Genomic DNA, 18,402 nt, shown 5'->3' with positions numbered 1-18,402 from the left:
TGTACCAATTTTTTGTCATTTATATGTACAGATCGTGTGACAGCCAGAAAATATTTGGCATAAGGCAAATTAACAAAATTTTTGTGCAGATAGACCGATAAAATACGGCTCTGTTGTACCATTCATGTGAAGTGTTGTGCAAATCAAGTAAATACAAAAAATGGACAAATGTACCGATAATTTTATCTGCCACTACATGACCAATCACAGTGACCAATCAATTCAAATAAAGCCAAAATTATGTTTTTTTTTTTATTTTTATTATCCTTTGAATACTTTACACCTGGCTGGAATTTCATTATTTACTGTTTGGCAACTCTATGATTATTAAACTAATAATAATAAATAATTTTTAAACTTGGCAGCACTGATATCTGCAAAAACAATTGATGCACCACTGCTCTTTATTCCATTTGTCCGTTATTAAACAAGTCACTACATCTATTGGTGAGTATAAATATTTATGATATGTTTATATATATTTATTTATTTACATTTTATATATTAATATTGTTCTTTTATTTTTCAGAATATGGATACAGATGAAGATGAAATCTTTGATAATTTGACTACAGCAATATGCGAAAATATATCCAATATGTCTGCAGAACCAACACCAACGCCAGATAAAAAGAGAAAGCGTTTTCAAGTTACGACGGCATGGTCCTCGGAAGATGTTTTTAATTTAATAGAAATAATAGAAAAACATCCTTGTCTGTGGGAATATTCTTCATCAGACTATAAAAACCGACAGAAGAGAGAGAACGCATGGAGAGAAGTTGCAGCGAACTGTCATGGCCGTAGCGTTGATGAGTGCAAAGCCAAGTGGGCGAATGTGAAAACAGCGTACAATAATACAAAAAACAAATTACAGGCAAAGTCTGGTCAGAGTGCGTCAAGTTCACAACCTCATTGGCAATTTTGGACTGCAATGCAGTTTTATCATAACCACGACAAAAAAAACGACTTCATCTGTTTCAAATATAAGCCCTGATAGTGAAAGTTTACCAAACACGCATTTTCAATCCATCAACATGCAATCCAACGCATCAACATCATCGCCAGCTGATACAGCAACCAATTCGCCAGAAGATATTTTAAAACGCGCAACAGATTTGTTGTATGCAGAAAAAGAAGACAAGTGGTATTCCTTCGGCATGTACATAGCGTCGCAAATGCGTGAAATGAATGCAAAAAATGAGAAAGCAGCAAAAAAACTTGAAATTAATATTATGAAGTGCACTATCAGATGCGCTTTCAGAATTAAATGATGATTGATATTTCATTGAATTGTTTTTTCTTCTATATTAATAAAGTTACAGACATATTTAAATCATTAATTTTATTTAACATAAACATCTATATTGAAATGGTATTTCTCCAGCGGCTGTCATAAAATATTGTTCAAACTCCTCACGAATTTCTTTGGCTTCATTGGTTATGTATGTCGTTGGACGTTCCTCTGCTCCTTGTTGCTCATGAACTGAATTGTCTTGTTGATCATTCCTATCTGTAGTTAAACCTTCCAAATAACTGGCATTTTTATACTCTCGCAACAAAGTTGCTAAGGAGAGTATTATAGTTTTGTTCACATAACGGTTGTTTGTAAGTCCTAAAACTAAAAGAGTCAGATATAGGGTTATATATACCAAAGTGATCAGGGTGACGAGTAGAGTTGAAATCCGGATGTCTGTCTGTCCGTCCGTCTGTCCGTCCGTCTGTCCGTCCGTCCGTGCAAGCTGTAACTTGAGTAAAAATTGAGATATCTTGATGAAACTTGGTACACGTATTCCTTGGCTCCATAAGAAGGTTAAGTTCGAAGATGGGCAAAATCGGCCAACTTCCACGCGCACAAAATGGCGGAAACCGAAAACCTATAAAGTGTCATAACTAAGCCATAAATAAACATATTAAAGTGAAATTTGGCACAAAGGATCGCATTAGGGAGGGCATATTTGGACGTAGTTTTTTTTTGAAAAGTGGGCGTGGCCCCGCCCCTACTAAGTTTTTGTACATATCTCAGAAACTACTATAGCTATGTCAACCATACTCTTACAGAGTCGTTTTCTTCAGGCATCTCTATATACAGTTCAAAAATGGAAGAAATCGGATAATAACCACGCCCACCTCCCATACAAAGGTTATGTTGAAAATCACTAAAAGTCCGTTAACCGACTAACAAAAACGTCACGAAACACTAAATTTTACGGAAGAAATGGCAGAAGAAAAGCTGCACCCAGGCTTTTTAAAAATTGAAAATGGGCGTGGCCTCGCCCACTTATGGACCAAAAACCATATCTCAGGAACTACTTCACCGATTTCAATGAAATTCGGTATATAATATTTTCTTAACACCCTGATGACATGTACGAAATATGGGTGAAATCGGTTCACAACCACGCCTGATTCCAATATAACGCTATTTCGAATTCCATCTGATGCCTTCTCTGTATAATATATACATTAGGAACCAATGATGATAGCGGAATAAAACTTTACAAAAATACGGTATTTGAAAAATATATAAATGACGTATAATTAAATCTCGATTATCACTTAATCATGCGAGAGTATAAAATGTTCGGTGACACCCGAACTTAGCCCCTAAACCTTCCTTACTTGTTTTTATTAAAAAATTATGCGTCAAGGCACAGCAATTTTGGAGGCCAGTGTTATTTGGGTCGTTTTATGCTCATTCAGTTGAATTGGTCGATATAAAATTTGAAACCGCTTTGCCATAATGTCAAATGCATTTTCGACAACGCGCCTAGCACGTGACAATCGGTAATTGAATATGCGTTGACCGGCAGTTAAATTTTTACCAGGGTATGGTTTTAAAATGTGCTTTTGCATGCGGAATGCATCATCCGCCACTAACAAGTATGGACAATCACGGTCACGATTTAGCAATGGTTGTGGTAAAGGCAATCTCAGTGTGTTATTGTCCAAAGCTTTCTGAAATGTGGACTTTCCAAAAACGCCGCCGTCCGAAACTCTGCCATTGCACCCGACATCAATATATATAAATCGGTAGTCCGCATCCGCAATAGCCATAAGTACAATACTATTAGTACCTTTATAATTATAAAAGGTACTTCCAGACCGCGGCGGAGCCTTCATCACAATGTGTTTCCCGTCAACTGCGCCTATACAATGGGGAAAATTCCATTTATCACTAAATTTTTGGGCAATGTCAATCCACATCTGTTCGTTATTTGGAACCTTGCAAATATGTAATGTGACATTAATTTATATTTTTGATGTCATTATGTATAGCTACCTGTAAATATTCATTTTTCAAAGCTTTGTAAATTGCATCGCAAACCTCCGGCACAAATATAGATATGGTATTCGGCGCAATGCGAAAGTCAACAGATAAACTTTTGAAGCTGTCTCCAGAGGCAAGGAAGCGAAGTGTAACCGCCAAACGTTCATTTGCTGGTATTGTTTTGCGCATATTGGTGTCACTTTTTTTTTATGTTTGGGGAGACTAATTCAAGAATATAATTAAAAGTGGCTTCGTTCATGCGAAGATAATTTTTAAACAAATATTTTTGATTATTCACTTCACGAAACTAGCGCAGAGTTTTTGCATACGCCCCGTCAGTATTTCTCCTCTGAAGCCAATCTAGCACCCAAACACTTCGCTTCTTCAATTTCGGTTTTTCTTTTATTTGTTTCTTTTTATTAATTAAGTGTACACAAATACACATAATTGCCACTATTTTCTCTTTTCTTGATGAAGAAATCATTATATTTAAAAATTATAAAATTACGTTCAAATATATGTAATTATGTATTCAAAGCTTATCAGCTATCTACTTTATTTAAGATGACAAGCCCAACCATGTGACAGGTTTGCACAAATATTTGTCATATTATTGAAGTGTATAAATCAGTACAGAAAAATTCTGGCTCAAGTACGCCAATCGTGTGAACACTGAAAATTGTATCGGTACACAAAATTTATTTTGTACAAATTTGTACAGAAAAATTTTGTCAAAAATCGGTACATTTGACCAATCGTGTGATCTCAGCTTAAGTCGACTCGTTCAAAAGTTCTTCGATGTGATTTTCAACCTTAAATCGTAAAGCATAATTTTTCATTTTGTTTTATTACTTCATAAAATAAAATATCTTGTTGTTAATGAATTTTTTTTGGAAGAATTGAAAAGGTTAGACAATATATTAGAGTTTCCTAAGTTAACTTTTTTTGCAGTTTTAGTTTTGGCCCTAAAATATGATCTATTGGAACAAGCTTTTTATTCTAAATTCAAATCGTCCCTAATTTTATGTTGAATTTATGGGATTTTTTGCATTTTTTTTATGCAATTCTTCTGCATTTTTTTATTATATTCAAAGCAAATCCCTACAACTCTCAAAACCGGATATTTTGATGCATTTTCTTTTCTGAAGTATTGCTCTACAAAAAGGGTCTGGTTGATTTTTTCCATTATTTCTTTAAAATTTATACGATGTTACCGGTGTACTGGTATGAAATTTTTGTGAAAATGAAATACTACTTAATTATGAATGGGAAAGTAAAAAAATATTCAAAGTTGACCATTGCTTTTTACACATTTTGACCACCTTTCTGGCAATTTGTGGATACTAAGCTAATATTTTATTTTTATTTTTTGAATTAAACCAATCCGACACCCAATTTGCGACTTCTGCTTAGGCATCGAAGTGCTGCTCAACCAATGCGTATCACATCCATCCCGAAAAATGATAACCTGAAGGCGCCAAGTCTGGTGAATACGGCGGGTGGAGTAGCAGCTCCCAGCCAAGTATTTTGATTATATCCTGAATCAATTTTACTTTGTATGCAGGTGATAAAATTACTTTGCCGTCTCTTCTGGCCCATTCTGGTCGTTTTTCGAACAATGCATGTCTAAAATTGATCACTGTCTGTACCGATTAGTATTAACAATTTCACCAGGTCTTAGAAACTAATCCCAACAAACTCAGAGCATTGCCCGCTTCCTGAATCGATCTGTTTTTGCAGTCGATGGATTAACCTCATAGGTTGTTGTCCATTGAAGAATGTTGAAATAAATCCATTTTTCATCGCCAGTGAAAATTCTTGTAAAACTTATTTACATTCGTACAAGTGTTTTTTCGGTTTTCCATTTGTCTTTCATTCCATTCATGTGGCATCCATTTTCCACACTTTTGGATCTTTCCCATAGCTGTCAAATGGTTTGAAATTGTTTGTTGTGCAACATTTAATGATGGCAGCCATCATTTGCTTTTGACTCAAAATATCAGCAAAAGAAGTTCGGTGCCGTCAAAATTTTTTGGTGGTCTTCTACTTTCCGTTGAAACTATCTTTTGCATGTTGTCTCTGATAAAGCATGATCGCCTTAAGCCTTGATACGCATTCGTTGCGACTCTGCGGCAATTTTTCTCAATTGGCAACAAAAAAATAATGCCTTCTGCAAATTTTTTCGGTACAAAATTTGACATTTTCAACACAATTAAAAAATGATGATTTTGTTTGTTCAATGACTGTAAGGTTATTGAGTATGTTTGACAGATGTCATGCCAAAAAAATAGAAACAAAATTAAGGCTTCTTCACAACAAATGTAGTAGCAAAGTTATGTATCAAATGTAATGTGTTCATATAGTACACCATGTCGTATGAGCAATACAGAATTTATAGGAGACTAGTGTGATTGAAACGAGAATTAGATGTATGAGAAATGTAATTCTTGTATGGTTATAATTGAAATTTAGCAGCTTGTTTGCATTGCAAGGGCGAAAAATTCATTCACAGCAAAATTTCAAGTAAGGAGATATAAGACATCGTATTGTATACGGAATATGCTTACTTTGATCAAAGAGGCGAAGAATTAGTGTGATCAATATAAAAAGTGAAAAATTGGGCTTACATATTTAACTATATTTAAATATATAAATTATAACTAAAATATGTAAGTAGAATATTTCAAACCATTTCTAATTCGGTAAAGCGGAAATTGGAAATACTTTCATAAGGCCGATCTGATCCAATCGACTACAAAGACTACAAAACCTTTAACAGTTTTTACATGGCCATGAGTCACAAATTTACCTACATTTATTCTATAAATTTACTTAAATATATTTTTCCTCATCATGAATAAATGTTATAATTATAGACAGCAGTAGACAATATATTCATTTGTGCATGAGGACTTATAAAAAAATTTGCTTTGGTGGAGAAAATTTCAATTTAGACAGAATAATTGAAGTAATATTTCACAAGAAGCGATGCAATTTCCTGATAAATATAAATGAATGCAATTGTACGCCATGAAGGTCAAATGAATCTTCACTGGATTTGTCATAAATAATTTATTGCCTGTATGTGAAAGTAATACCAATAAATAATTGTCGCTTTGGTAAATGGAAATAAAATTGAAATAAAATCGACAAATATAACTAATCCTGAGGACAATGAAAAATACTTCTTCAATAAAATGCAAAAACAATAAAATGTTTGTGTATATGTGTTAACAAGTAACAAATTTAATCAAAAGCATATTTGCAATATTTATTTTCGTAAACACCAACACATACATATAGGAAAGTGACCAAATTAAAGTTGTGAAGGTGAAAAGCTCCTTTGTGAGAGCCATAAAATTACCATTTCATTCAACTAGCCACACAGCAGTCACACAACACACTCATAAACACACACATACATAAATATGTGACATGTATATGTATATGTTTCCTGGAAAATATCAGCAGGACGCTCAATGACAACATTGATTAACATGTCAGCGTTAAATTGCGTATTGTCCGCCTAAAAGCAGGCAATAAAGTGGACACAACAACAATGGAAATGCCGTTTGCTTGGTCAGTCGAACACGAGCGCTCAAATGAACAGCGGCAGAGCACGAATACTGAAGGTCGCCATAAAATGGGGCGAGGGTGAAAAGTACTCCAGTGAGGGTGAAATCAAAAAATTTCCGCTTAAAAAAGTTTACGACACCTTTTTGTTAATTTTTAAAGCTTTTATATGTTTTTCTCGCTTTTTCCCTCCATTTTCGTTTTCTGTATATTAAATGCCGGCGTATTGTACATAGCTGTTGACAGATTTAATTAAAGGATCGCACACCATTTCAAAGCAATATTCACACAGCGGAGGGTATTTTTTATATGTATTAGGGTGTTTCTTAAATATTTATTTTAATTTTAATGAAAATATAAATTTTTTGGTTTTAAATTTGTTGACCAAATCTGAAGCTTTGCATTATTTGAAATCATTGGATACCTTGTTTTTGTTATGATATTAGGTCAACAACTTTGCTTCCGCCGTTTTCCAATAGTCTCTAGGGTCAAGCACTGGTCGATTAAATCGTTTTACTATTTATCGATCTTGGACATTTGTGTCAACACTAACCCAACAAAATATTTGCAGAGATCTGTTTGCGTCCAAAATTTATTCTCAACTGAAAATGTCACTTTTTGAGCCGAATTCTCGACATTTGCGGGAAATTTTAAATTTTAATAAAGAAAAGATTAATTCCAAGAAAAGTGCGGCTGAGGCTCATCGCATGCTTTCGGATACGTACCGTGAGGCTGCCCTAAGTGAAAGAACGTGTCGCGAATGGTTTCAACGTTTTAAAAATGCTGATTATGAAGTCGAAGACCGGCATGGTGATGGAAGAGAGAAGATTTTCGAGGATGCTGAATTGGAATTGGCCGAATCGTTGCAAGTGACACAGCAAGCCATATCAAAACGCCTCAGAGCAATGGGGATGATTCAGAAACAAGGAAACTGGGTTCCTTACGACTTGAAACCAAGAGATGTCGAACGGCGCTTCTTTGCATGTGAACAGCTGCTTCAAAGGCACAACCGAAAGGTATTTTTACATCGCATTGTAACTGGCCAATATTTTGAATAACATTTTTGCAACCGTTTTTATACAATAAAGCCTTAAATTTACAAAAAAAACATCGGAAGCAAAGTTGTAGAACTAATACTATAAGCAAAATATATAAATATTTAAACTGGCAAATTAAGAACACCCTAATATTTACAAACATTCGCGTTTATAGGCGACAAGGAAATTATTCGTCAATAGTGAGCCCATAAAGAGCTTTCGTGCATACGAACGAACCTTCTTTTTCTGTTTTGTGCAGTTTCTCGCCACTTTATTAAATATGAAGAAGGAAAAGACGGAAATTATATTGCTTATTTAAACTTACATCGTACAAACTCTTGATACAACTACGGAAAAATACATCTTATGTACGGATGTGAATACTGACTACGTGAACAGAAGAGCTACGATAGTTTCCTGGCTTTGTATCCCACGAGCGTTAATAATTTTTTATCGTTTTCTTTGACAATTAAGTGAATCTAATGGTTATTGAAATTAAGCTCTGGGCTCGACTTCTTTATGGCTTAAGGTGGTTTTTCGCAAACAATTTTTTTATTTCAGTGATTGATATGTGATTGAATAAGAAAGTGGAAAATTATCTAAGCAATTTGATAACGCAACCTTCTTTATAAAGTATTCTGTTCTTAGTCGAGCATCTTCCAATATTTCTTTAAGTTTTTGAATCATTTTAGAAGTGCGTTGAAAAGGGACAAAATATGTTTAGCAAAAGTTCTTTGCTCTCTCTCTCTAAAACTTAAGAAGTTACATGAGTTTACGGGTTTCTAAAAATCCATTTTTTTATTGCCTTGTTAAATTCTGCAACACCTCTAGAATATTGTCCAAAATTTTCAATTGGATCCAAGTAATAGTTTTGGAGATACAGCCTTGAGAACTTGTGCGCTCGAGGCTAGCTAGCCTAAGTGCGACGTCTTTAAACTCGTTTGTCGATCTTCATGAAATTTAACACAGGTCTTGGACAAAGGATTTTTTCGATTACAACTTTAAAAAAAAATGTTGAGAAATTTTCACAAAAATTTTAATTTCTTTGTAAAAATGTCTGCCAAAAATCCAAATTTTTAGAATTTTTTTCCTTCGTCCAAGTTCTAAGTTAAGGCTTTACCTACTTGTTTTTTTTTATTAACTTTAAATGATCCCTGCCAACGCGGGCGCATCTTTTTTCCGAGGCCTCACTGGAAATGGCGTCGCAATGGCCAAGTTTAAAATATTTTTTTCCATAAATTTCAGAATTTCTTCGTTAAAAGTGTATGTTTATAACATATATACAAATTTTAATAAAATATTTACTATTTTATAGGAGAAAAAAAGGCTGTTTTTAAACGAGGAAATCCCTTAAGGCTGAAAATTATTTCTAAGGTATCAACAAGAGGGTTAAAATCAAAATCATTGATGAACGACATCGATTTAGACATATAAGTCTAATTCAAGCTCAGCAAAAGGACTGAGCAACAAAATAAGATTTTTAAAAATTGTACTAAATAAAACTAGTTTCAGTATTTCTATAACTCGCTGGGTTTAATGATAAATTCTCATCGACTTATATATGGAGAAAGAACAAGCCAACAGAAATTACTTAAACTAAAAAATAAAAAAAGTAAAAGTAAAGTAGCTTACATTCGTTTGATTACTAGAGTTTCCCACACACAATTATATTCCAATATTCATTTAACCAAATTTTCAAAAACACGTTAGTTTGATGATTCTTTAAATTATGAGTTTTAGTAAAAGTTTCCGTAGAATAAACATTTTTTAGAATTGATAAAAAAGCAAACTGTTTCATTGATTTGCGCTGGACTTGTAAGCATTTTTTATTGCAGAAGATTATTAAATTTTATTATTCAGTTAAATTCCTTCAATCTACTTGTGTTCTTTGCTTTTATTTATTTTCCTTTTATTTGCTGATAAAATATATTAAACCTACAGAGACACAAAATAGTGATATTTTAATAAGCTGTTAATACCAACCCAATACCAAGAAGAAGATGTTAATACCAAAGCATTTAATATTTCTTCGCACTCAAAGGAAATTAATTTCCTATATGCAAATGCATCTGTGTGTACGATTCTCTTTATTTCCTCAAATTCTTGTTTATATTACCGAAATGTCCTTGAATATCTACAAAGGAGACTGATAGACCAGCTAGCTATGTATTGAATTTGAGATATGTACCATACGTAAGAGTCGCTGTTATGCAAATACTTGTTGCTTGTGTAATGCACGTAATAACAAAACTACAAAGGGAATTATTCTCTAAGGGCAATGGTGATGAAATAGTTGAAGCGAAATATGAATGTAAAGGCAATATGTACAGAGATATCTTGATTAAAAATAGGAACATGTATGAAGCTTTATCAAAAGATCTCAAAGATGAAAATATGAAATTTTAAAATATGAACAGAATAATAATCTTCCATTTGAGCAAAGGGTCAAAAATAATGTAATTAGAATTGTTTAACTTAAGGTTAAATTTTGTTTTTACTAATTTGTATGGTGGTTTCAAATATGTTGATGGAGTCTCATTTCAACAGTAAACTACTTAGCATGTAGTACTTGATAGTTTTACTATACAGTTTTCATCTTGGGGCTGTTTGGGCATTAAGTGTTACACCTAGTGCACCTCTTCTTCTTATTTCGATGCTTTACACCTTTAAAATTAACGTACTAAAATTTTATTTTGATTTCTCAAACATTTTTTAAAGTAAAGCCTTCTAGAGTGTAGCCGCTCAGTTCAAACAATTAAATCGACTTCATCGGTTTATCTTTGAACGCGTTTTACTCGAAACAGCATTTTTTCATACATATGTCTTCCAATATGTGTTAATAAAAACTTCAAATTTATAACAGTACAGGGTTTGTCCGAAAAGTAATTGGACTGGTTTTCTTTCACCGCGACTGTAGTTCGGAGCGTGCCCGTACCGACTGGATTCGGTAGAGGGCGTTCTTAGCTAACGAACGAGCGGCTGGTCAGTTGTTTCCGAACACATGGGAAGTCAGGACAAACATTCTCGCGCGACGTGTTTCTGTAAGTGGTGCAAGCCGAAAATGTAGCGTTCGTTACAGCAGAGGTAGAGATAAAACTCGGTAAATCTGCGACAGAGGCGTTTGATATGATCAAGCAATCTTACCCAAATGTTGTTTTAGTAAGAAGTGGTGTGTTGCGGTGGCACCAGGCCTTTTTGGAGGGCCGGGAAGAGGTCGCTAATGAATGAGCAATTCCAAAGTGAATCTGTCAAAGGCATCGTCCACCATAAATTTGTTCCTCCCGGACAAACCGTCAACGCCACGTTTTACGTGCAAGTCCTCAAGAGACTCAAACAAAGGGTCATTCGAGTCTGACAAGACATCGCAGCCGATTTGAAGTTACACCACGAAAACGCCCCCACCTCATACCGCCCTTCTAGTGAACAGCTACCTAACCAAGGCCGGCATCCTAGATTAAAGCAATGCATTGGTCAGGTGGAAGGGACAGCTTTTCCACTTTGGTCGGGTTCGAGGCCGACCTGCAACATCTGCCGTGCTGTGGATCTGGCTCCCGGCCGCGGAACTGAATTTTTAATTCTACTTTAAGTCACCTTTAAACCACAGCCACCATGAATCTCACCAAAGGGTCAAACCCAATGAGCAGATTGGTGCGAACTCCAACGGCTAATTGCTCCCCGTGGTAGCAGATTCACGTCTCCTGTCAGACTTTGTAGCTACTATATCCCATCAAACTTAATGACGATTTGGCGCTTGAACTTCAACTGTCTCATTCAAATTCTATAATATCAGTTCAAGCTGAGTATTATAGGACAAGACTACGCTGAAAATCCGAGGCGAGCCAACAGACAAGTAATAAACATACATAATGCATATTGAATTTCGTCGCCTCTTATACCTTAGCGCAGGTAAATTCTACCCCCTGCCCACTGGGGGAATTTATATTACCATGGATGTGGGGTTGAGCAACGCTGAAACCCTTTTTCGCGTAAAGCTTTTCTTTGCAAGTTTCGAACAACAAACAACACTTGTCGAGTAAACACGTAGCCGTGCGCATGTGACGAATCTATCTGTGTAATTCTTTTTAAAAGACTCAACTACCAACTTCTTTTTCTCTTTTAAAACTTTGTAAAGTAATCGTGAATCGTTTTTGTAAAATTTATTCGTATTATAAAATAAAGCTTTTGTATTCCAACGTGCGGAACGGTGGCAAATTACAAACGTGAACTTTATTTAAATAAAGGAAAAAACTCCTACGTAAGTGCGTGGGTATAATTCCCACATGGATGTTTTTACTTCAAAGATCTTGTCGATGTCAGAACTGCTATTAAGAGATCACTCGAACACAACCTAGTTACTTATTGAATCCAACAACCATTAGCAAGGTACTAGAGAACCGAATTAACGGAAGGGTTATAGCAAAATCACGAATAAGATCTTGTTTCCTATATAAAGGCTCAACAGATTACCTTATAAAATGGAATATATTTGTAGTCTGAAACCCCTGTGTAAATTTCGGAAGAAGTCTAAAGCAATACAATATGGCACCTATCTACATCAGTGCGACTGAATCTAATTTTCAATTGAAGCTAATGAATAAAGGATCTAAAAAATTTTCAGCGTGCTCGCTTGTTTTATTTGAAATTTTTAGTGTCATAAATATTATCAAGGAGTCTTCTAAGAGATAATCCGTTGTAGAAAAAACTTAGTCTTGATTTCAACTTACTTGCTAAAACTCTACAACTCAAAGTAGTACTTGTGCACTATATGCGCTCGCCTATACTCTTCAAAAACAAAAAAGAAGAAGAACTGCGGCACAGACTATAAAAGTGAAGAATCATAAGAAGACATTGAAAAATTGTAATTTACAGAAGCGTAAGATAGTTTAAGTCAACGCTACCAGTAATCGTCGCTTACTTAACGCAGTCACTCTTAACAAGTCTGTGAGCTTTCCGGCTTTGTGTCAGCCACTGATTGTACGGTTGCCGAGAATTCCCTTTAAAATATGCACATAACAATGTTTGTGTGAGCTCCTTTGTGCGAGTGAGAATTGTTATTATTGTTTTGCTGTCTACCGTTAACATTGTGCTTGCGACTGGAATACAGCTACACAAACAACAATTACGGAACATATGTTGCCGCTGCATATAAGACATTTGTGTTTAACTGTAAATATGTATGTATGTTGCCACCGTCGAAATTCTGCAATAAGCGAAACACTGTCACAGTCATTGTAGCTTACTAGTGTGCTTTTCTTGTTGTGGTTTGCTTTTAGCACTGTTATCTTTATTGCCAGGGTTGCTGCTGACATCGACATTTTCCACTTGCTGCTGCTGCTGCTGCTATTCCTGTGTGCATGCACAAGCACATGTGGTGAATGCGATAGGAAACGGAAATTACAGATTAGTTTTGAGAATTGCACATCAAAGCAAATGAGCGCAGCGAGAAGTCAGCAATCAAGCAGGCGAATGCACCCGCACACAACAACAGCAACAACTTGTATATGTTCAAACACATATACATATTGACACGTGTATATAGCAGCAGTCGCCCGACATGTTGCAAGTAATTGTTGGTTGTCTAACTGTTTTTTATGTTTACTGCTGCCAGTTTGGCGCATCACACCACAATTGTTGTTGTTGCCATGACAAAATGACAAATCGCAGCGTATGCTCAATGCGCCCATTTAAATCTCAGTGAAATCGTTATGCTGATTGTCACTTATGCGTCTTGTGTTGCTTACGTCTTACAGCTGAGCAAATACAATTTGCATAAGTAGGTTGATACGAGAGTAGCATAGTGTATCAGATGTGTCTGATTGTATGCCATGATGTCATAACTTCACGAAGTGTAAGTGAGTTGACGTCTATGAGGCATATACATATGTATGTATAGTATGTTTGAATTTTATGCAGTTAAGGAATCCCTGCTGGGAATTAAGACAAACAATTTATAAATAAAATTTAACACAGAATAACTCTTGGCAACAAGTGGAACTAAGTGACTGAGCGAACAATTCTGAAGTAAGTCCTCTAGTGAATCGAAATAAAACATCAAATATATAAGTACTCTACACAAGCCAGTAGTAGAACCTATGGTAACTATATCTAGGTATTCCATTCACAGGGACAATTTCAAATAAATTTTGGCAGCACTGCAGTTTTCAAAAGAATAGACTGGTGATATTATGAAAATGTTATTGACTCGACGCAAAAAAGACATTAATATTCGATATAAATTTCAGGAAAGTAGATAGAGGACAGTATTTCATACTGAGAAGAGCAAATGAAGTATAGTTTTGATGTTCCAAAAATTATAGTAAACTTGCATATACATACATGTTCTATTTAAGTAATTATTTTTAATACCATTATTTATCGAAACATTTTGTTTTTTTCGAAACCCCTATACTTTTATTCTGGTTACACATCTCTTAAAAACTGATTGTAAAACACTTAGGGTTATGAAAACATACATCTAAATCAAATTCATATATTCTAGAGTAATGTATATGTAGAGGAACATGTATCGACTATTTCACGGAACACTTTCTAAAGCTGATATAGACATTTTTGAGTTATGTGAATCTCAAACTAGAATTAAGATTTCTAGTTTTTAGAGCGAGATCAGACAGCTCAGACTATTTTAAGGGGTTACATGTGTTTACGGTAAAATCGATTTTTTTTTGTTTTGTTAAATTTTACGACATCTCTAGAATATTATCCTCAAGTTGATCCGAGCAATAGTTTCTGAGATATAACAGCCTTAGAAACTTGTATGCTACAACTATTTGAAAAAAAATACCGCGAAATTTTCACTGATGTTTTTCATTTTTTTTTTTAAAGTATTCCGAAATTCTAATTTTCAGTTTTTTTTCCTTCGTTCAAGTTCTAAGTTAAGGTCGTAACTAAAACACGGTTAACTCACTTTAGGAGATTCTGTAAGGTCCTGCCAAAGTAGACGCATATATAGTTTTATACAAAACATCAAAATTGAAATCAAACTATTAAATATAATTAATATATTTATAAAAAATAGCATTAGACTCTGATTTTGAGTTAGTTTAAGAAAATTTCAAACATTTTGAAGACAATTTTTATAATTACGAGACTGGCAACCCTGCGTTGTGAGAGAGCAATCGTGGGAAATTCTACGGTATTGTACGGTATGGTAAAACGGGCGGTAGAAGCGGTGTTGGCTAATCATTTGCATTGCGCTCTCATAAGATAGGTCGAATCAGCTGATTTGGGCTACCGGTTTACGTTGTTGGCTGTTTTAGTGTATGTTTGTAACAATAAAAAATCCAAATAAAAGATTTAATTTTTTTAAATAAAAAAAAAAAAATGGTGTGAAATTACTGTTTTTACCCAAGGAAACCCATGAAACCCTTTAAGATCTAGATCCAGATCCAGAGAGATCGTATTGTTTGGGTATTTTTCATTCCCAACCTACTTTGCATACATATTTTTAAGAAGGTAATTATCGAGACATGATATTAGATTAGATAACTCTTCTTTCCGGAGATTTGTTTTACTGTTCAAAGAACTTGATCAAGGACGATCACTCTCTCTGGAATAACTTCAAGGCTTAGTTTTAACTAACCTCACACTCGAGAGTTCTATCCAAAAGACTTGATCAAGGGTGACCATTTTCTTAAGAATTTGTCAACTAAAGGTTAAATTACTACTTTAAACTGAGGAGTAACTTCAATTCACAACTTTGGCACCGAACATGTTTCAGAGTTGGCCCAAATTCTATTGAAGGGAAGGAGGTCATTACGCAACTTTGTATCATCACTACTTAAGCTTATTTATTTAATTTCGATTGTGCCGTAGCTAGAATATCCTTCACAAATACAAAAGATTCTTTACAAGAACTTTCATTGATCACTTTGTATGACAGCTACATGCTAAAGTGAATCGATCTGAAAGTTTTTTCGGAGAATGCATAGTGGCAATCCATGCGAAATGTGACGAAGATATTTCGTCAAATGAAAAAGTTTTCCATTCAAACACTTGATTTCGATCTTTCAGTTTTTTTGGCATTAAATTCCTTACCATTCTATTTCCCTGCAGGGATTATCATGAAATGTCTATATTCGTATTTATAAATGTATTTTTAGCCTGAGTATTCCCACTGAATTACACATGCCATTCATTATTTGGTTGCCCTATGGTATTACATCAAAAGGGCTTCACTTCGCCTACACTCGTATGTATTGATTTACATAGTTCTCGTTGACATTTGCCGCTTGTTTTGATGGAATGGAATTATAAGGATAATGCTCAAGTGTGTCGTGATATTTCAATGATACCATATACTTGTATTTGTGCTTAGTCGTGGAAGTGGCTCGACTAGATAAATTGCTTATTCGCCGAAAATAAATTAAGTTCTGATTGCAATTATAACCATGAAATTAGTATGAATTTATGTATATTACTGATACCGAATATGATTGACACATTGCTTTAATTGTTTTGGAGGATAACCGCGTATATAACTGAAATGAATTGCTGATTTGAATGGAAGCAGAAGCCAACTGGTTTGAATTCGATTTATGTCTTAAGATGCAAGAAATCAAAGAGGTTGGGAGTGACTTTGGATTATAGTAAAGACTTCAGTATTGAAACTGAGGTTTGAAAATGATTATTTGCGAAAAATGTAGCTGAATAGTCAATAACTTGACCCAAATATATTCAGTTGTCCATTAATATCTGAAAAAGATGATGATATATCAAAAAGTGAAAGAAACAGATCCTGACAACCATGGTATTGGCATCACATAGATAGCTGAAGGTCTTAGCATCTCTTATGGCTCGAATTAAAACATTTTGGTTAATGTTATGATATGAATCGTGTTCATGTAAAACTTGCAGCAAGAGACCTGAATCTTTTGCTAAAACAATGTAGAGTGGAGGTGGCAAAAGAGATGCTAGACAGCGGAGCTGAGAAACCTACAGTCATCAGACGCATCATTACTGGTTACGAGACGCCGGTTTATAATATGACTCCGAAAGGTTCCAACAATCTGGCGCAGCAAAAAGGAACAGAAACAAAAAAAAAAAACAAAATTCTTCGAAGGCATTGAATCCCAGCCGAGGCTTATAAGAAGTGTATGAAAAATTATATTAAACGTTGTCATATTTTTACTGGCTCAGGAGTCTATTTTGAAGGCGATAATAAAGATTTGTATTAAAACATACGAATTTTTTTTGGCAGTCCAGGTCATTTTTGATCAGGTGAGTAAGGAAGTAAATTTTTTTACATGTTCGCAAAGCGAACTTCAAGGAAAAGCAATGATCCTAAATTATGGATCAGAATAAATTTAGTGCGAACAATATATAGATATAGATATAGATATAGGGGTCAGAAGTATAGGTTATACTCAAAAAATTAAGAGATTGGAACTGAATGTTTAATCCTTACCTCCGATAATGAATTCAGAGTTCATAATACTTTAAATGCACTATATATATTATCGGTTGAAATTTGTCTTACAAAAAAATCGTGACCAGTACATTCAATATTGACTTTTAAAGCTTGAGCAGAGTCTAATTTGTTGCTAAAGACTAATGACTTCAAATAACCCCAGTCTTATGGTGTTAAATCACAACTTTTTGGAGGCCATTTAATGAGCCTCATCGGAGAAGATGATTTTCCTAAAAAAATCCTTATCGTTCTCAAGTCGTTCCAAGGCAAAATCAGCAAATTCACGACATTTACGATGCTCCAATAGCTTCAATTCTTGAGTGAGAACAATTCTATATGGATGAAAGCTAAATTCCTTTATCAAAATCCGCCAGGCTGTGGTTTGAGACAGTCGCAACTCTTGGGAAGGTCTTAGAATCGACAAATTGTTGTCTTCAGCAACACATGCAGCAATATTTTCATTATTTCGAGCGCTTATTTGTCTTTTTGTCTCTTAAACATTATGTAAAGAAAATTTACGCTGGAAATTTTCACCAATTCCGCGAATAGCTGATACAGCTGACCGATTATTACGACTATAAAATGGCATAAATACACGAAAAGTTGCAATTGGAGAACGATTATTTTGGATATAGAATGTAATGATTTGTAAACGCTGTTCTTTCCATGATGAAATTGTAAACATTACTGAATACAATGATCTAAAACTACAGATCATGATATCATATATTAAAAATGGCCGATATCATATGTTAAAAATGGCCGAAACGGCATTTAGAAATCAAATTGTGCCTCTTGGAAAATCCTGTATATATGTTACAGAACATGCCTCCATACATATAGAATTATTTTGTTTATTTTTGACAAAATCTTTATTTTCGTACAGCTATTGAAAAATTATTTTAATCTTACTTTAACAAGTGGCAAGTACATATCTACGTTACAAAATTTAGTTATTTTCAATATTATTCTTTGACTCACTTTGTGTAAATAAACATTAAAACAACACAAAAACAAAATAAAAATAACATAAATATCCAAATATTTATTTAAATTTAAACTATTCGAAAGTCTTTACAAATAGATTCTGAACTTTG

General features: G+C 34.3%; 1 protein-coding gene and 1 long non-coding RNA gene across 2 annotated transcripts in view; one reads left to right on the top strand and one right to left on the bottom strand.

The window, feature by feature from the left end:
- Positions 1-289: 289 nt before the first annotated feature.
- LOC120773377 lies at positions 290-811 on the top strand. The gene is made up of 2 exons (XR_005705153.1): positions 290-447; positions 530-811. It is a non-coding gene; the product is annotated as an uncharacterized LOC120773377 (long non-coding RNA).
- Positions 812-2,643: 1,832 nt separating this feature from the next.
- Positions 2,644-18,402, bottom strand: part of LOC120773779 (protein ANTAGONIST OF LIKE HETEROCHROMATIN PROTEIN 1-like) — a 33,705-nt gene continuing 17,946 nt past the window's right edge. Inside the window, exons 2-3 of the mRNA XM_040102868.1 lie at positions 3,281-3,467; positions 2,644-3,222 (exon numbers count right to left, since the gene is read on the bottom strand). Coding sequence (XP_039958802.1) covers positions 2,644-3,222; positions 3,281-3,467 — 766 coding nt within the window. The remainder of the gene's footprint in view (positions 3,223-3,280; positions 3,468-18,402) is intronic.

The sequence above is a fragment of the Bactrocera tryoni genome, chromosome 4 (genome assembly GCF_016617805.1).
Source record: "Bactrocera tryoni isolate S06 chromosome 4, CSIRO_BtryS06_freeze2, whole genome shotgun sequence".
Taxonomy (NCBI): Eukaryota; Metazoa; Arthropoda; class Insecta; order Diptera; family Tephritidae; genus Bactrocera; species Bactrocera tryoni.
The sequence above is the reverse complement of the archived record's forward strand: the minus strand, read 5'-3'. Positions and strand labels throughout refer to the sequence as shown.